Source organism: Berghia stephanieae, chromosome 2 (assembly GCF_034508935.2).
Source record: "Berghia stephanieae isolate SIO BIC M18660-M18661 chromosome 2, UCSD_Bste_1.3, whole genome shotgun sequence".
Classification (NCBI taxonomy): domain Eukaryota; kingdom Metazoa; phylum Mollusca; class Gastropoda; order Nudibranchia; family Aeolidiidae; genus Berghia; species Berghia stephanieae.
This window is the reverse complement of record NC_088361.1, coordinates 8,129,571-8,150,232: the sequence shown is the minus strand read 5'-3', so window position 1 is coordinate 8,150,232 and position 20,662 is coordinate 8,129,571. Positions and strand designations below refer to the sequence as shown.

The 20,662-nt window shown below is 32.8% G+C and overlaps 1 protein-coding gene across 12 annotated transcripts in view; it reads left to right on the top strand.

Annotated features, from left to right (window-relative positions):
- The window catches only part of LOC144964255 (uncharacterized), a 56,410-nt gene that overhangs the window by 23,689 nt on the left and 12,059 nt on the right, over positions 1 to 20,662 (top strand). For 3 of the 12 annotated variants that reach the window (XM_078898318.1, XM_078898323.1, XM_078898322.1), the window contains exons 6-17: positions 2,373 to 2,493; positions 3,078 to 3,165; positions 3,609 to 3,697; positions 5,594 to 5,663; positions 6,385 to 6,554; positions 7,284 to 7,454; positions 7,804 to 8,156; positions 8,617 to 8,802; positions 11,262 to 11,295; positions 12,323 to 12,439; positions 18,875 to 18,946; positions 19,673 to 19,970. In XM_078898318.1, coding sequence (XP_078754444.1) covers positions 2,373 to 2,493; positions 3,078 to 3,165; positions 3,609 to 3,697; positions 5,594 to 5,663; positions 6,385 to 6,554; positions 7,284 to 7,454; positions 7,804 to 8,156; positions 8,617 to 8,802; positions 11,262 to 11,295; positions 12,323 to 12,439; positions 18,875 to 18,946; positions 19,673 to 19,970 — 1,769 coding nt within the window. The remainder of the gene's footprint in view (positions 1 to 2,372; positions 2,494 to 3,077; positions 3,166 to 3,608; positions 3,698 to 5,593; positions 5,664 to 6,384; positions 6,555 to 7,283; positions 7,455 to 7,803; positions 8,157 to 8,616; positions 8,803 to 11,261; positions 11,296 to 12,322; positions 12,440 to 18,874; positions 18,947 to 19,672; positions 19,971 to 20,662) is intronic. The other 9 variants (XM_078898319.1, XM_078898324.1, XM_078898325.1 and 6 more) reach the window with 3 other exon arrangements.

Sequence of the window (20,662 nt, the reverse complement as noted above, 5' to 3'; positions counted from 1 at the left end):
TCTCTCTTATTAAGATCATACATAAAAAGCTAGCTGCCTCTTTCATCGAAATATCGATATATTTTTGGGGGGAAGGGGGGGGGGGGGGGGGGGGCAAAGGGAGGGCAGAACATATGGAAAAGGTAAGTTGTTGAGTTGCTGCATCTGTCTTTGATCTGTCAGTCCAATGGCGACTTCAATTACCCTACAAGATCACCTGGATGTTACATTGATCTTTACACGAACAGTGTGTGCTGTTAATGAACGTCATCGGGCCTAAAACCAGACTATTTACTCGTTTCATTTTCTTCCTTTTTTTCTTTCTTCTTTCTTTTCCCTGGATAAAATGTATCTAATTCGGGATCTGCAAACATGAACACGTCCAGTCGTTTATGAACACAGCTTGCACTTCAATTCTATTCGATCATTAATCTAATTAAACGCTTTAACTACTGATTTTAAACAGGGTAAAAATTATTTTTTTAAATCTCACCTCACCGACATCGAGGGTTATACAAAATTGAATCATGCATGTCGATATAATATTATGCATGTTTCTTGATTCAGTCACAACTACCCTCCAATCCCATGATGGGAAGTGCAACACCAACGTGTTGTGGTTAGTAGTGCTTTGACACTGGGCATATGAGCGACTCCTGAATTCCCCACGGATTGATATTTTTTAACTAAGTGAGAGGAATGGCAATCTATTAATGCAACGAAAGACATTGTGTCTTTTCAGTATACCTTGTTTCTGTTTTCTCTAACTTCCGCGTCAGATTTCAATAAATTTCCACTGTCTGTCTCAGCGACCTGCACTGTTTTCCTCGTTTCTTTAAATGGACACTCTTTTTAATTTTTTTTTTCCCTAAATGTTCCACATTTTCTTTGTCTTTTTATATTGAAAAAAAAAAATTTTTAATTATGAATTAGGATTGATGTGTTATAGGAAACTCTAATGTTATTCCCCCCCCCCCCCCCCCCCCCCGATCCCGTAAAAAAGGTAAAAGAAAAAGAATAATTTTGATTGTTCGCTTGATAAAAATCATAAAGCCGATCCATAAATATCATAATGCCGGTCCTTCATTCTTTTTTTTCTTTTCGTAGTAATGCGTAATTGAATAAACATTGATAGCTTTGGTTTGTTATATTTTTTTTCCCCATTTGAGACAGAGGTAAGCCAAAACACGTACACATTGCTATTGTCTAGCATGGGACCCTTTTCAAACCAGGGCAATATGCGGAACCTTAATGAGAGATTTGGGTAGGAGATAAAATCCGATAGAAGCATACTCTAATTGCTCATTTACTTTACTTGGTATTAGGTGGGCTGAGGTGGGAGAGAGAGAGAGAGAGAGAGAGAGAGAGAGAGAGAGAGAGAGAGAGAGAGAGAGAGAGAGAGAGAGAGAGAGAGAGAGTGTGTGTGTGTGTGTGTATGTATGTTTGTGTGTCTGCAAGGATTGTCGCTGTCAATGAGCCGGAGATAAATTATGTGCATTGCCAGAACACTAATGGGCTTCTGTCATGGTGGACATCATGAGTTTAAATTTTAATTAAAAAATTTTTTTTTGAACAATGGCAAAATGCAGTGTGAACAATTTCAAAATGCAATGTAAACTCTGTCAAGGTGGTAGGTTGTGAATTCAAATCTTTGCAAAATCCAGTGCCATCGTTACTGAAAGGAGTTGATGGTATATTCTTGACTTCAGCATTGAATAAACGGACTCCAGAATTCAGATTTTGTTTTGTTATGACTGTCCAAACCTGAAATCACTTAAATTTTCAAAATTTTGTCAATCAGATAACTTATCAAAAGACTAGATTGATTGCTTACTTGCTTGCTTGCTTGCAGATACACATTTTAGCCTCATGCTTAGGTATGGTAAGATCAACATATCGGTCCATGTTTACAATGTTTACGATAAGACGTCGTACACAAAATATCACATCACCAAAACCCTTCAAAGGACCCACACTAGAGTTGTCCCCCAGCGTCCAGGATTGCGGTAAAATAGCCAGGGGCACTCAGTATCGACGACCTTTTTGGCAGAGCATATTCCAAAGGGACAATCTGAACTGATGGATTAGTGGAGGAGGAACAGGAATCGAGCTATTGAGAAGATCTGATGACAGATCTGGTTGGAGGGACATGATCGCCAATGTCTGCAATAGGCCTGGCACTTGATGATATTGATGATGATTCCAAAGAGATACAGTTGAAGGGAAAAGGAGTTTAATCTGTTGTTTGGTTCTGCCTGTAGGGCATGGGGAATTTAAATCATGGTCTCTTGTTTATTTTGTCTTGTGTTCTGCATATGTTGGGGTTTGGTCAAGGGAATGATGGTAATTTTAAACATTCTTATTTATTTATTTATTTTTTCATTTTATCACAGCTGAACTTGGTGACTATGATCCTGATATCCATACCCCGGGCACTGTGTCAGAGTTTCGATTCATTCCGGAGCAGACTGAACAGATGGAAATCGACATATTTGAAAAGTTTAAGGACTGCAGGTTTGTTGGAAACCTTTACTGTTTCGTTACCTCATTGGATAAAGCATCTAAAAAAAATATTAAACAAAACAGAACTGTCAAATTATGAATTTTTATAAATTTTAATTGTAAGTGCATTGAACAATTTGTTTTTATATAATTTTTCATTATTTAACCATTTACAACGAGGAGTTTAACAAAAAAAAAGAGATGTAATATTTTACCATTTTCACCAAGAGAGGCGAATTCAGAGTTGCTTTGCTATTGCTGTTCTCTTGTTGATGAGGGTAATCTTTGTAGTTGTAACAAGATTAATGAAAGGTGTACATTATGATTTTAATGAAATTCAAGTCTCTCTCTCTCTCTCTCTCTCTCTCTCTCTCTCTCTCTCTCTCTCTCTCTCTCTCTATTTAAAGGTGTACAGTCTGATTTTGAAATAATGCATTTCTTTTATTTATTTATTTTTATTTTTATTTTTGGACTGATCTATCTAAAGCATACAAGACGTCAGTATTGATACACATTACGCCTCAGGTGTGAGAATATTATAATATATATTTAAATACCTAAAATGCATTAACAATTATATGTTTCTTCCTTTACAGTGGTCAAAATCCAGCTCAAGCAGAATTACAGTACTTGTATAAATGTAAATGGTTGGAGATGTATGGGGTGGACAACCACATAGTCATGGTCAGTTTTATCTCTATTCTAGTCGTTTTACTGCTAAGCATATCTTGAGAGTTTCTTCCCAATCCTAATTGTTTTTTTCTCAAATGTTTGTTTTAAAAAAAGAATGGCGTGAGTATCATCTGCAATTATCAAATTTTCATTTATAAAATATTCTAATTTTTCAAAAAGGAACCCCCCCCCCAAAAAAAAAAAACAAAACAAACAAGACAAACCCCAAAACAAAACAAACAACATACAAACAACAATTAAACGGGAAAACAACAAGAAATTACAAACAAGAACACACACACGCACACACACACACACACACACTCACACTGGCACGCAAAACAATAAGAAAAATAATAAACACATAACAAAAACACTATCAGATAAACAAACTTTTCATCCAGTCAGATTACACACTGACAAAAGCGTATTTAAGTCATGTTCATTTTCCATAGGGTCGTGATGGTAATACTTACAGTCTTGGCCTGACTCCAACTGGCATCCTGGTATTTGAAGGCCCTCATAAAATAGGACTCTTTTTCTGGTGAGAGGATAGGCTCTGCATATGTTTTCTTTTCATTTTATTACTATAATTCCCTGTCCATCTATATCATTATCACCAACTTCATCACTATCAGCGTTATTGCCACCACTACCACCATTACTACAACAATTATCATCATCATCATCATCATCATCATCATCATCATCATCATCATCATCATCATCATCATCATCAGTCATTGTCATCATCATTACTTCCCAATGATATTAGTCATTATTACCTGTATCCATTGACGTAAACACTGCAAATTAAAATTTTATATGTACAAAACATGTATCCCGAGCTGAGAAGTTTTTCGTTTTAAATTTGTTGAAATGAGTTGTCCTTTTTAAAAAGATCTAATCAAATACTGGAGGTTCTGATAGCTCAGTGGCCGAGCGCTCACTTCACAAGCAAAGGGACCGATATTGATCCTTGGTGTTATTCTCAATTTTTTTCTGATCCTCTTATTCATCCAATAATAATTTGGTAGCTGTTAGATCTGGGAGAAAGTACTTTGTGATAGACCAAAGCGCTGTGAACGCATTATGTGGATATTACGTTATATACAAGCTCAAGTATTTCGGGATCAATTGCCATTTCCATTTGCGGGTGGTTGGATGGGGGAGCATCACCCTTGAATCATATACCTATGATGTTCGCATGGGTGTACGATCCGATAGTGATGTCGTTTCTTCTTCTCTTTACTAGCCTATCCTGCTTCTTTGGTTTGTGATTGTATTTTTGACAGGGGATATTTTTTTTCTTTCTGTAAATCTTCTGCCTGTTTGTTCTTGGTTATTTATAATTTAGCTTATGATATCTTTAGGTTATGATTTTGATTTACATTTGTACTATTTTTGTTAGATTGCTTGTTTTTTTGTTTCAGCGGTCTCTCATATAACCTCAATTGTGTTGGAAGAGACCTAAAGCAACAAACAAAACAAAACAAAAAACCATTTCCATTTAATGTTTCAAAAATTGAGAAACTTCCGTTTGAAGAACTACTTGAATCAAAGACACACACACAAAAAAATCTTAGTAAGAAGTTTGTGGCTGTTTTACAGTTTGAGAAATACAATCTTTAATCAAAGACACACACACAAAAAAATCTTAGTAAGAAGTTTGTGGCAGTTTTACAGTTTGAGAAATACAATCTTTAATCAAAGACACACACACAAAAAAATCTTAGTAAGAAGTTTGTGGCAGTTTTACAGTTTGAGAAATACAATCTTTAATCAAAGACACACACACAAAAAAATCTTAGTAAGAAGTTTGTGGCAGTTTTACAGTTTGAGAAATACAATCTTTAATCAAAGACACACACACAAAAAAATCTTAGTAAGAAGTTTGTGGCAGTTTTACAGTTTGAGAAATACAATCTTTAATCAAAGACACACACACAAAAAAATCTTAGTAAGAAGTTTGTGGCTGTTTTACAGTTTGAGAAATACAATCTTTAATCAAAGACACACACACAAAAAATCTTAGTAAGAAGTTTGTGGCTGTTTTACAGTTTGAGAAATACAATCTTTAATCAAAGACACACACACAAAAAAATCTTAGTAAGAAGTTTGTGGCTGTTTTACAGTTTGAGAAATACAATCTTTAATCAAAGACACACACACAAAAAAATCTTAGTAAGAAGTTTGTGGCTGTTTTACAGTTTGAGAAATACAATCTTTAATCAAAGACACACACACAAAAAAATCTTAGTAAGAAGTTTGTGGCTGTTTTACAGTTTGAGAAATACAATCCAGGGAGTTTTTTGGTTGTTACTTTTAAATATATCTTGTCGCACCAAAGATAGTTGTACTTTTTAACAGTTGTAGGAGGATAAGAATGATTATTTGAACAAGGTATGAATAAATTTCTGTTGCGCTTGATTTCTTGTAGGCCCAAGATGACTAAATTAGATTTTAAAGGCAAGAAGATCATGCTGGTGGCTGTGGAAGATGATGAATCGGTAAGTATTTGTTGGAGTGAAATAATCTGGAGGGAAATGAATGGTTCTGTTTTTCATGTCATGGAGGATAATGTACTTTTATTCGTATTGCCTCCAAAAAAAAAAAAAAAAAAAAAAAAAATGAAGAATAGATTTCCACCCAAAGGTTATATCAAGAGAAAATCATATTTTTAAATTTCCCAAGAGAGTTTGAATTTGAATCCTACTACATATATGTACGTGTATATGTGTATATATATATATATATATATATATATATATATATATATATATATATATATATATATATATATATATATATAAATATATATACATACATACATACATACATACATATATATATATATGGAAGAAAAAAGAATCTTAAGAATATTTCTTTATAATGACAATTCTTAGAAATGTAAACAGATGTTTCAATGGTTTCATTCTGACCTGCTGCGCCTGATGTTATTTTTTGCTCTTATCGGGTCTGAAATAGATTGTGTAAATATGAATAGCTTGTTTTATGTCAATAAAAATGATTCTTACATTGAATAAAGTGAAACAATAACCAATTTATTAATAATAGATTTTAGTATGTTATTATAGTAATAGATTTTATTATTTGTTGTTGAAATATCTGGTGTCAGTGTTTTATGAATGATTGTGAAAGTTATGAATGGGTGTGGAAGATATTGTGTTTTAGTTGATAGTGATTTTTCATTCTTATAAATCTTCACAGGGTCAAAGTCAAGACCACTCCTTTCAGTTTCGATTGAATAGCGAGAAAGCGTGTAAACATTTGTGGAAATGTGCCGTAGAACATCATGCATTTTTCCGTCTGAAAGGTCCAGTCAAAGGTCAAAATCAGAGGCAAAACTTCTTACGAATGGGTTCAAGATTTCGATACAGGTATAATTTATATAAAGAAAGAAATAGGGTTAACTCACTCAATCCTAGAGATTTTTTGCTCCTTTTTAAAATTGGAAAAAATGTATTAAAATTGAGCTTGTGCGTAGATAGTTTTATTCAAGTATCATTAACATGTAAAAATTAAGAACATTAACTTTGATACTACGCCTATAATTTGTCTCAGAAAAATGTAATAAATAGGCATGGGTAAAAGTAACCCGGGTATACTACGGATATAGTTGGTGTTAGGGTTGAGTGAGTTAAAATCCACATATAATGTTCTTTTCAATTGTTTATAATAGTGTAATATGCATTTCATGTGAAAGACATTTATTAATCGATATTACTAATTAATTTCACTATATTGCTTTTCTCTCATTAGGATAGATGCATATGTGTAGTGTTTGCATTCCATTCCTTTTTTTTTTTAAGAAGGAAGCTGAATCAGACATATTTTTGCTGAATCATTCCTTCATTTTTTTTTTTTTAAAGGAGAAAAGAAAATAAGACAGGTGAAAGAAAAAAAAAAAGAAAACGAAAAATATTCACACCTTTATGCTATTAAATTTGTTTTTGTTTTTTAATGAAAAAATATGTATAATACACACGATTTATTAACCTTAATCCAACCCATCCTGTTCCCAGTTTTGTTGATTCTCTTTTCCATTACTAGTGCTAATTCAGCTTTTCTTTTTTTCATTCCCTTTTTTCCTTTATTTTCATCTTCAGTGGCAGGACAGAATACCAAACCACCACATTAAATAGAGCAAGACGAAGTGTGAAGTTCGAAAGAAAGCCTAGTCAGAGATATTCTAAGCGACCAACGCTGGAACGGAAGGAAAGAGAGGATAAAATGAAAGATGGTGACAGAAAGAAGAGAATAGAAGAAGAGAGGAACAGGTAAACCATGTTACAGTCCTTTCAGTTTTAGGATTCATTCTTTGAGTTTAATGACCCAGTTTATTTTATATTTTGGAGTTTTTAAGTGATGCATATATAATAAAGCTGTGACCGAAGGTCCTTAGATGTGATTTGAAGATCATTTTTAAAAGATGAACTGATTGAATCAATTCATGCAACTGTCATTATGAACTTTTGGAAATATACAATGGTTTTAGAAACTACTTGTGTTGTTTTTATTTTGGTAGTGAGTCTCTCAATATATGGATCATTGTCATAATTCAAATAATGACATGAAATATGCCATATGTCAGATTCATACATAGATAACCTTACAAATCCATTTCAGACGAGCCGCTATTGCTGCCACCAAAGCATCAGTTGAAACAACCTTTGATGCAGATCCTGACAATTCCAGAGCTTCCATCAGAAGCTCATCGACAACACGATCCAGCACAAGGAATAACAGTGCCCCAGACAGTCCACCACCCCGGCCCCCAAAACCCAGTGCCAGGAAGAGTAAGCTTGCTTCATCATCATCAGCTGCAGCAGATGATTTGGATACGAGTCTCGAGGCAGGAAGTTCTGCAATGGATAGGCTGGATAGTCTCATCAAATCATCTGCTCTGGAGAAGGGTTCAGGGGATGGGGCTGGTGCCAGTGCCTCTCGAGTACATCTGGATAATAACATTAATCTGAAAGGTCTGTGTTTTTTTGTTGGCTTCTTTGTTTTATTCTACTTCTAGCACATTCAAAGTTTTATCCTTTCCTAAATCATTAATTTCTGCTTGAATTCACTAATTGTTGAATGGAATAGAAAATCTAATACTAATTAGAGAGTAAACAATACGTATTCCTATTTTTAAAAAACCCTCTTCTCCCCCCCCCCCCCCCCCCCAAAAAAAAAAAAAAGAAAAAAAAAGAAAAAACCAAACATAAAAATAAAAGGAGAGCAGAACAAACCAAAAAAACAAAACAAACAACAAAACAACACCACCAACAAAAAACAGTCCGAAAATCATGTTTTAGAATTTTATTTTTTATTTTGCAGAGCAGCCCAATAACAATACACATTTGATGTAAAGCTTTATGTTGTTGTTTGTTGTGAAGTATTGCCCAGTTTAAAATTCTTGTCATGGTTTCTTTCCCTCCATGAAAACAGATGAATCTGAGAAGGCCATAGCAAAAATGAAAAACCTGGACGAGTCAGTACCCGTCCCTACCAAGAGGAAGGATGTGAATACATTCCAAAACAACCAAGTCAAATTCACAGGGGGAGCTGCCAACATTCCTCCAGAGGACATGAAATGTAATATACTCAAAGCCAAACGGGATGAACAGCAGAAAGGTTTTTTTTTTTTTTTGCTTTTATTATTTTTCATTATAATTTTATGAATTTGCTCTTTTCAAAGAATGAATTGTCTGGCCTAAAACAAAATTAGCAAAGATTTAATTTTTGTTTTGGTTGCTCTGTATGCTGTATTATTTATAAGTTAATGCTTGGTTTTCTTTGCTGCGGAAATGTTGAAAGTTCACCTTAGCAATATGCTATTTATGTAATGCTCAGTGCGTTTCATAGAGCTACATTTTTTTTCCATGGGGAAGATCTTTCATAGATTCAGATTTCCATTACCTGCAATTCCTATCTGTTTTGCAGTGGATAGGCTGGATAGTCTCAGCTTTTGGCAAGAAAATCGTTCACACTTGAATTGAATGGACTTATGCCTTGAAGTCAGGCAAAATGTTTGCCACCGTGTCGACTGTTATAGTTACTTTTGCATTCTGACTGTCAGTTGAATTTTATTAAAGATGGGTCAAGGTCATAGCCCTACTATAATACTCTAGTCGGCCATGGTCATGGTACACGATTGCGTTGCCATGCTGTAGGATTATAACAATACCATTATTTCTCTTTGAGTTGGGGTTTCAAAATAAAACTAATTTGTAAAAGCTGTTGGGAGGAAAATCTGTTTCTTATTATTACATTGCGCACGTTAGATAATTTTTTTATTTTTGCACGTGGGATGTTTTGACAGAATTGATTCATTAAAAAACCCCCCAAAACAAACAAACAAAGAAACAAAGACCAAACAAACAATTTTGTCCCTGGGAGAGTTGCACATTTTAAAAAGTTATTAGTATTTTAATTAAGCCAAATGATGGTAATCCAGAATGAAAAGAAAGCAAATGTGAAGGTGTATCTAATAAAAACATTTTATTTTGTAACGTGAATATAATAGTTGAATCAGGGTCTGTGACCAAACATAGCAACATCAACTCACATTTACTTTTAAAATATAAAAATGATATGTTTAATTACGTTCACTCTGATGCTCACATCTTAACTCATTGATACAAAAAAAATTTTTTTTCATGTTCAGATTCAAAATGGTCTGGATCTCTTTGAGTAGAAGTAGGAGTTTGAGACTGAAACAGGCTAGCATATGCTTTGATTGTAAAGTGATGATAGGCTTGTCTTGTTTAAAATGATAGATGCTTTGGTTGTAAGGTGTTGATAGGGTTGTCTTGTTTAATTTTACAAATGTTTTGGTTGTAAGGTGATGATAGGCTTGTCTTGTTTAATTTCACAAATGTTTTGGTTGTAAGGTGTTGATAGGGTTGTCTTGTTTAATTTCACAAATGTTTTGGTTGTAAGGTGATGATAGGATTGTCTTGTTTAATTTCACAAATGCTCTGGTTGTAAGGTGATGATAGGCTTGTCTTGTTTAATTTCACAGATGTTTTGGTTGTAAGGTGATGATAAGTTTGTCTTGTTAAATGTGACAAAGGCTTTGATTTTAAGGTGATAATTGGGTTGTCTAGTTTAATAATAATAATGTACTTTATTCATCCAAAAAAGAAATGTGAAAAATGCTTGGATTGTAAGGTGACAATTCGGTTGTCTTGTTTGATGTGACTCATGCTTTAAATGTAAGGTGATGATAGATTTGTTTTATTTAATGTGTTCACTCAGGGATAATTTTTGTTTCAATTGATATCAATACTATTTCCTATATCCATTTTCTCACAGATTAATTTACTGATCTTAGAGCACTGCTATGGCAAGTGAGGACATCGAACTTTGTTGTTTCGAGCTATTTCCAATTTGTTTATAATGGCATGTGGCATAACGCAAACTGCTTGCCTTTTCTTTGCTTGATGAGTCCGTTTCAGACAAGTTTATTTTACATTACAGATTATCGTTTTTGAGGGGAATTAAAGCACAAATATCCAAAAGCTGTGCAGGTGTCTAAGAAAGTACATGGGATTTTATGAATTGATTTTATTAAAGAACAGGCAAGGAAGAAAAATCAGCTTTAGCATTCCAGCATATAGTTTTTGGTGGGAATTTAAACACTATCTTAAAGGTGCCCAAGTCTCTATGTAACAACATAAGATTGTATGAAATAATGTTATTTAAGAACAGGCATGGAAAAAGTCAGCTTCTCACCACAAAATGCGCAATTAAAATTCATTTAGAGACCTCCTAGGATGTATTTCCTATGGCTTATTGTCTTTATATTTGTGGTTCAAAATATCACTTATGATATCATTGAGTTAGGGAAACTATTACTACTGCATACATTAGGTTTTACTTTTGATTGCATTATAAGACCTAATGTACCCAGAGGAAGTTCTGATTTTTATGAATGACAAAATCTGGAAAAATAAATCATATTGTCAAATAAAAGTAGATTTCAGATTTTTCTTAAATTGTAAAAAGAAAATAAATTATTTATCGTTTTTTAAATTTCAGCATTAATAGCTTTTAACTCAATGATAATTGATTTTTATTTCTTTCTTTAGTTACAGACATTGATGAGCGTTTGGCAAACCCTGGGTATGTAAACATCATATTTTCATCGTTCTTTCCTTTATTTATTCCCTGAAATCAATTGTATGTGTTGTTTCCTAGTGAGAAAAAACGTGTGCTTTTGTCTTTTTTTTCCCTTTATTCTTTTTGTTGCATATGATTTAATTTTACACATTTTTTGTAGGCTGTTTTATTGGATTCATGGCTTTATTTTGTTTTTCTTTACAGTTTTATTTCTCTCTTTTTGACTTTTGTCTCATGGTGGTTTAAATTATTTTTTCTTGCAAAATGTTAATACATCTTTTGCAAAAATGTGAAAGAATTACGTTTAAAGAGGAAAATGTTATATGAAGTTGTCCTCCTTTATATAACTAGGCATTTTAGGCATAAATTAAGTTTGATAGTTGTGCTAATTAAATCAATATTTTATGCGAGACTTTTTTTGTGTCAGAAAATTTAGCTTCTCTCTATTGCAACATACTGACTGATTCTGTTGGACACCTTCAGATCACCAACTTGATCTTATAGGACGCAAATCAAGACTCCTGTTTTGTGAAAAAAAGTAGTGATTGAACAATGTGGTTCAGAATTAGATAATGCCATGTTGTTTACAAGGTTCATTTTTGCTGTATAAAATTATGAAATTTCATGAATTTTTCTGGATTTTGCTTTCTATGTTTTTTGTTCTCTCAGTCTTTGCAATATTAAATTATCTTGCCTTTTCTGTTGTATCAGTCTTTTCATTACCCATATCAGAAATTCTTTCTGTTTTTTTTTTATTCCCAATTATTTTTTATCTTTTATTATCAACACATTTTCAAAATGTTTTTTTTTCTATCTTAAGATTATATAGGAAGATATTTTCGGGAAGCTATTTTATTTTGCATTTTTATCAATTTTTTTGTTTGTTTGTTTGTTTGTTTGTAATTTACTTCTTTAGTCTCTTCCATGATTTATACATGTTTTTTATTTTGGGACATTTGGTACTTTATTTTCCCTTCCTTCCCCGCTTTGAGTCAATTTACCATTTAATTTCCTCAAATGCTTTCTTTAGCAAAGTGAGAAAAGAAATGGAAGAGAAAGAAGAAACAGAAATTGAGGAACATGTAGAGGAAGATCCTGAGAAAGGGAAAGAAGAAGATAAAGAAAAGGAAGATGAAAAAGAAGACAGGTAGAGGCAGAACTTGATTGTTTGACGAATGCCCGTATATATTCCTTGCATTACCACCATTACTACCATCCTATGACTTGGTCAATATCAACTTCTGATATATTTTCATTCTCTATTGCATTTACTAATGTTTATTTTGTTCATTCTTGTGTTTGGTTAGCTATTTTTACAATTTATTTGCTTTCCTAAACTGCATGTTTTTTGTTTTATTTTTACAATTTTCTTGCTTATTAACCTGTCAACTGCCGTACTATAGAAAGACTCTAAACTCGTCCTTCAAATATCATTCGGTTTAAATGACCCTGACCCTCATCTTAGCAAAACCTCTCATTCCTGGGACCATGAGCGTAGTCCAGCGGGTGGTTGGATGGGAGCATCACCCTTGAATCATATACCTATGATGTTCGCATGGGTGTACGATCCGATAGTGATGTCGTTTCTTCTTCTCTTTACTAGCCTATCCTGCTTCTTTGGTTTGTGATTGTATTTTTGACAGGGGATATTTTGTTTTCTGTAAATCTTCTGCCTGTTTGTTCTTGGTTATTTATAATTTAGCTTATGATATCTTTAGGTTATGTTTTTGATTTACATTTGTACTATTTTTGTTAGATTGCTTGTTTTTTTGTTTCAGCGGTCTCTCATATAACCTCAATTGTGTTGGAAGAGACCTAAAGCAACAAACAAACAAAAAACGTGGTCCAGGTTTGAGTTTTTCCCCCCAAGATGGGGATCATTTAAATCGATTGATATTTAAAGGACGAGTTTTCTGGTCACATTTTTAAATAAGTATCTTTCCAGAGTACGACAGTTAATGGGTTAAAGGTAAAAGGCAGATTTCGGTTTATGATCTCATGTAACAAGTTTATATTGTGCCAGAATTAGATGGCAAAGATCAAGGGCGATATTGATATAGGCTTTAATCTAACATTTACCAACACAGCATCATTTCAAATCCAAATGTAGCTGAAGGGCAATTGTTTCACAAACGAACTGAGCAATTGTCTGTGTTATGTTGTGACTATAGCATACTTGAATCATCCATTTTAAATTGCATGTCTGTTGTTGGTTTAGCATTGTAAAGAGAACATAATGAATGAGTATAATGGGTATAGGATTTTAATTGAACATTGCCCTTGTATGACTTTAATATTTGACGCTTCCTTTTAGAACGGTAAAGAACATTGTATATGGTTACAAAATGTTGCAATGATTGTGAATTGATAGTGGTGGACGTGCACTGATTTACAAGTTCGATAACCCAAATGGTCTCCTTTGTTGTGATGGAAATAATCTCAAATCTATACAAAATATTGTCTCCAACTCAACAATGTTAAAACAAATCCATAATTGCATTTGGTTATGGGACTGCATGGCTCAGCGGTACGGTCTTTGCTTCGTACCTGAAAGATACCGAGTTCGACTACCCGCCGCGTTGTGTGGCCTTGAGCAAATCACCTATCCTCAGCTCAATTTGCGGCGCTGCACTGCGGCTGATGCCTGGGTTATTCCAGTCTTCCCTTGGAATAGACCCTAAAGAAAAATTTCCCCTTAGGGATGAATAAAGGGAATTTTTTATTTTTTTTTTACCTTCAAATATGTGCTTACAGACTGTGGTGTATGATGAAGTGTCATGCTTGATTAATTTTTAAAAAAATGTTTCTGTTTAATTCTCTCTCTCAAATTAGCTGGCATACTGTCAAACATCACTTTTCAAAAAATTTATATTTTACTCTCATGCATTTTTATATTTTATAGATATCTGTACACTTAATATAAATATCAAATAGGCCCCACAAAAAAACCCCAACAAAACAACCCCCCAAATCAATATTTTATGCGAGACTTTTTTGTGTCAGAAAAATTTAGCTTCTTTCTATTGCAACATACTGACTGATTCTGTTGGACACCTTTAGATCACCAACTTGATCTTATAGTAAGCAAAAAAACCCCAAAGAAACAAAAACAAACTTAGAAAATAAAACAAACCCTCCTCTCGCCCTCCCCCTGCCCAAATAAAAATAAAAAAACTCAATAAACCATAGATAAGTAATTAGGAAATGTTCCACTCTAACACACCCTGACATTAGTATATCATTATCACTAGTATTTCTCTCAAATTTCTCTAATTATTTTATTCTTTTTTTTTTCTTCCAATTTTTTTTGGTACGGACTTATTCTATTTTACCTGGCATAGAAAATATAAAACTCATGCAAATGATAATTGTGACCTATCATCTCTTAACAGTATTATCTCAGGTGTGTCCAGATGCTTATACACGATTATCGCTGATCTTATGGTAAAAATGATCAGAAATGGGAGAATTTTTCACAAATATTTGTCACTCAAGAAACCGTTTCTATTGACCTCAATAAATCATATAGAATTTACCCAAGTTACCTGTTTTCGAATATAAATTTAACTTTTGACATCTAAACCACACCAACATAATTCAATCGAAGCTGGTAATTGGTACGTCACTTTATGGTTGGATATAATTTCTACTGTTTAATGGGAATGCATGTCGGTTAATTGGTAATTGGAATGATTTCAAACTATCAGCAAAGGTTATAAATATTTTTTTCTTTCAAGTTATCGAAAGTATGAATATCCCAATTGACATGAAAAAGAGTGGAATCATCTTGCATTTTGAAATGAAGAAATTGACAATGGTATAGAGTCCATTGTCACTTATTCTCTTTTATATGATGATATGTACCTTACCCACTTGACTATCTGAAGGAGCAACAAAAATAAAAAATAGTGAGAGTGCAATGGTTCATTTGTTCTTGGCAGGCATGCCACAGTAATTGGATTCAATAGTCTGATGTCACGTTGCCCAGCAACGGCGGCCATCGTGGTTCCAAACGAAGAAAATTGGTACTTTTTATTCTTCATGCTGGTTAGAACTTTTCATATAAAATGTGATCAGAATGTATAAAAGTCAAAACATGATCATATTTATAATGTTTTTCTCCTCTGGAGATGCTCGTCGGAGAAATATTTCATAAAGGCGTCCGCCATTGTTCCGATAGTTTAGAGCCAGTTGCTAAGTTAATATGCGTCATTACGAGGGAAGTGACGTTACGACTGTTGAATTGTATTGAAATTGTATAATTGCTTTATTTTATGGTGGGAAAGATAAAGGTGACCTCAAACTATTTGGCCTGTATTAAGCAGGGAGGTGTATTGACAGTTTATATATATATGTGTGGTAATAAAATTGGGTGACACATTCTCTTTCACCTCCTATTTTGACTACACACATATAATATTAAATTTTATGAAAATGGAAGACAAGATTTTAGACATTCAATTGAAAGAAAGCCCTGTATTACTACTATTGAATATAGTTACTGCAATAGACATGTGTGTAGTCTTGATAAACAGTCCCTATAGTGAGCAAACGTGGGTGTAAAAAAACTGGTTCTTATCCAATTGGAAAGAGTAAAAACTTCTCTTCTGGAGGATTGAATACATACCTTGTGTAAATGATATTCTGGTTTCAGAGTGATGGTGGCATCTTATTTTCTAGTCTAAATATATGCTGGTCATCAATAAAGATAATCCTTCCTCACTCTTTTACGTCCCGTAATCCTTAGAATCTGCTGATACATCCTGCTACTAAAATAGTTATGCCACTTTATGATTCAATATGTGACATATTCAAATATACACATTTCCAAGGATTTTGGAACCAGAAAAGTAGACGGTATGATGTCACGACTTAACTTACCTATTATGGAGACTGCAGTCAATTGGAATGGCACGTAATTAGAAGGATTTCTGCAGGCTGGTGCTGTTCCAATTAAGCTGCTTGCACTGTATTGTCTTGAGGTAGTGGGTCACAATTTATACTGCTGTGAGGCTTGGCCACTTCATTTTTATAAAAAATGAATATATGAGCATTGTAAGGGAAAGTGGAAACCCTTTGATTAAAGAAAAAAAAAAAAACATGAAAGGAAAGAATATAAAAACTTATTTTTTTCATAGTATATTTGTAACTTGATGTAGTGTAGGATTTTGTGAATTATAATTAGGTTTTAGACTAATGTTTCATTCCTAACTTAGCAGGAAAAAGTAACTGACCTTTTCGATCAAAGGAAACTGGGCTAAATTAAAAAGAGGTAGCGTTCAACCTGCATTTTTTTCAAAAACTTTTATAATGCATATAACCCTTTTTGCCCTTAATACTGCTCATATATTACCATTCTGGTTTTTATGTAACAAAAAAAGAAAATAGACATGTTCAGTCAATCTGCAAATGGCGTGAAGATAAAAAAAAATTGCTCCTGATGATAATTGTACAATATGCTTATCATTTATTTATTGTATAAAATGAACATTCTGCAATCCATTCTTTCATTGTTGATTGTATACAAATAAATACCTAGTCATTATTTACTCTTTCAAGTGTCAGAATAGATGTCAAAGAAACATGATTGTTGCAGGGAAGACAACTTGTGCATAATGTTGCCATTTGATAATTTGTGATAATATGACAATATTTTTTACAAATATAAAAACCTGTTACGTGCTTTTTTTTTTTTTAACCTCATTTTACACATCACATCATTGCTGCGAAATTTAGTGATTGATGTATAGTTAATGTTTTAACTGCTTGTCAGCATTGTTTAGAGTGCAGAAGAGGGAAGGTGGGGAGTTTTGACAGTTTGAAGAATTTGAACTCTCTTAATAGTTTTTGTTAAGATCATAGGCCTCAACTAATTGGTATGGAGATTGTTTTCATATATTAGTTGAACAGTGCACGCTTGATCGTAAACATAATTGACATTTATATATCCATTTATGTGTTGCATGGGTTGTGTTTTTTGTCATTTTAAATAAGCTTTGTTTTTATAATGATTCATAATCATTATTATGTTTACCATAATACTTTTTTACAATACATTTTATATTGCATTTTTCTTGATATTTTCACCTAATTTGAAATATATATTGGTGTGGCTGGCTGAGAAAACCCGAAAAGATGCGCAAATTTCATAAATTGAGTTATGTATGCAGTGATGTAGACCACATCGTTCTGATTATTTATCACTTAAAATTTTCTTTCTAAGTCTATTAGAACCCAAGTTATGAATTTTTTCCGGAATAAAATTTGTTGCTATTGGAAAACACTTTATCTTTAATTTTGGCTCATATCTCGAATCAAAGATTGCTGCATCTTCCCGGATTTTCTCAGCCAGCCTCACAGTTATGTGATCATTTACATCGTTCTTTTCCTGATGTTTAATGTTCTTAATTGTAATAATTTTCCCCCACATTGTTACTGGAATCTTATCAAACATTTTGAAGATCAACTTAATTTTTAGATCTCTGTTCTCATCCAATCTAATAATGTCTTAAAACTTTTTTGGAGATGACTTTAATTTGGTGATAAAAGTTATTCCTTTGCTATTTGAATTCTGAAAAGTTTTGTATGAAACTATGTCTCTCTGTGATTCAGGTGAAGGTTCACTGCGGAAACCTTTATCCTTGTGAACAATGAAAGCATTAAATCATCCCAATTATCGCGTAACCTTTGTGGTGTAATGATAGCTCATCTGACCAGTAATCAGGAGGTCTGAGGTTCGATACCCAGTTGAAGAACGCTAATTTTTTTGGGATGGTTTTATATTTTATTTTTCATTCAACTTTGTCATTGTGTCATACACACTTTTTCAAATTTCTATGTTTCATACACACTTTTTCAAATTTCTATGTTTCATACACACTTTTTCAAATTTCTATGTTTCATACACACTTTTTCAAATTTCTATGTTTCATACACACTTTTTCAAATTTCTATGTTTCATACACACTTTTTCAAATTTCTATGTTTCATACACACTTTTTCAAATTTCTATCATAAACCAGTTCATACTCCCTGATTTGTCCTTTACGATTTAACACTTTTTGATATTGGTAAACTTATCTTGCCTTCATTAATTCACTTATTAATTGATTCTAAAATTTATTCTGAACATCTATCATATTTTCTTGCCTTAGAAGTTCTTGCGTTCAGGTCTATACATATTAGTATTTTCTGTCTCATTATGTGAAATTGGAAAGATGGCTGCATTAAAAGAAAGTTTGGTTTATAATAGCCATGTATGATCTACTGGTATTATGTCCTTGTGAATCAAATGCTGAAAAAAATATCAGGATTATATATTCAATTATTTTCTTTCAGTATTAATCAAACTCAAATTTCATAATTTAGACTTCAGGTTTAATTTATTTTTTTGCAATTCACTCTGACACACCAGATTGACATGTAAAGTGTCTTCAGTGAAATTCATGGTCTAAAAGGATTTATGAGGTGATCAGGAAACAGTGTGTAAGATCCACAATAGAAATATCTAAGTTTATTCTTTGAAAGAATTTTTTAGTAATATAGATAATTGGTTCATTACTGTTTTATTTTGTATTTTCAGTGCTTCCGATGAAGGTGTTCCTCGTAAGTCTCGCCATTCATCTCGAACTTCAAACCATTCTACCAGTAATGGGTGAGTCACTGATTTCATGTTAATGTCATCATAGTGTCAGTTGTAGTTTTTACACGATCAGGTCTTTATTTAAAACAGTAATCAACTCTTGACTGCCTATTTCATAAAACAAATGAGAATAAGTTCTATCATCTTCATGGGCCGTTTTGAATTGAAAAGAAAAAATAAATATATAGAATAGACAGTAGTTGATGTAAATGCTGCTGTGTATGACAAATTTTAAAAAAATACATGTGAAGGAAATTGGAAAGTTAAATGAAATCACAAATCAGTCATAGAATGTGAAGCGTATAAGCGGAGTGTGCGATTAACCGAACTGTGATGATAATAATAATAATAATAATAATAATAATAATAATAATAATAATAATAATAATAATAATAATAATAATAATTAAAAAAATACTACTACTACTACTACTACTACTACTACTACTACTACTACTACTACTACTACTACTACTACTACTACTACTACTACTACTGCTACTACTGCTACTACTACTACTACTACTACTACTTCTACTCCTAGTACTACTACTACTACTACTACTACTACTACTACTACTACTACTACTACTACTACTACTATAACTATAACTACTACTACTACTACTCCTTTCTCTTATTTCACTTTTCAGTTTAATATTTTTTTCTGATTACGAATTGGAAGGTCAGATAACACGAAAGTTAACTGGCTTATATTTTATCTTTTATGGTCAACAGTTACGATAGCCTGCCAAGGAAATCCACTGGTCCTGAAAGACAGTCCACCTCCTCCTATGATGCGTCAAGTATTGACCGTAGGAAATATCACAGAGTCAAAAACAATGGAAGTATAAATACAACAATAGATGAGCCATCACCACCAGCAACATCTCTAAAACCATCTTCTCCACCTCCTCATGTGGATAGCTATTCCAGCATAGACAGGAAATCTCGCAATGCCAGTAGTAGTTGGAATCCAGATGAAAATAGAGGAAGGTGGAAGCCGAGTCAAAGCCATAGGAAGGAGTCCTCGCAGGTATGTGTGTTATCCATTGCTTTTTGATAGTTTTATTTTTGGTTGAGTCGTGTGTTTTATCAATCAATGTTAAGCATACTTGCTTTCAGTGTTGCATTTTATAAATGGAGTATTTTTTTTCTGCAATGTTTTTTTTTTTTTTTTTAAAACTTAAATGAAAGAGTCTTTCGGAGAATGACTCATAAAGTATGTTGAAAGTTGGATGAGACGAGACGAACATTAATCATGTATTTAAAAAAAAAAAAAAAAAATCCCAGGGAGAAATTAAAAAGAATTTTATAAAACTATGGCAGCTGGGTTAGACAGATAAAGATTTATGGGTAGCATGAGACAATTAAAAAAAATGATTTGTATTTTGATGGATGTTTGTTAATTGATTTTTGTTTTATACTTTCAATACAAATCTTTTAAATGTTTTTGTTCATTAAATTCGCTTTGAATTTTCCCCCTTTTTTTTTAAAAATTAAAAAGTTTATTTTCATTTAAAACAAGAATTCAAAATTCAGATTAGATAACACAGTTAAGTAAAAATAAAAATTCAGACCAGCACTTTAAAAACTGAGTTTAAACTGGTAGAATAAATAACAATAGTATTGTATTTGTTAATATTGAAATAGTTACTATAAGATTGTAGTACACCTTTTGTCTCTTTCCCCCCCCCAAGCAGTTTGCCTCAATTGTTAATGTAAATG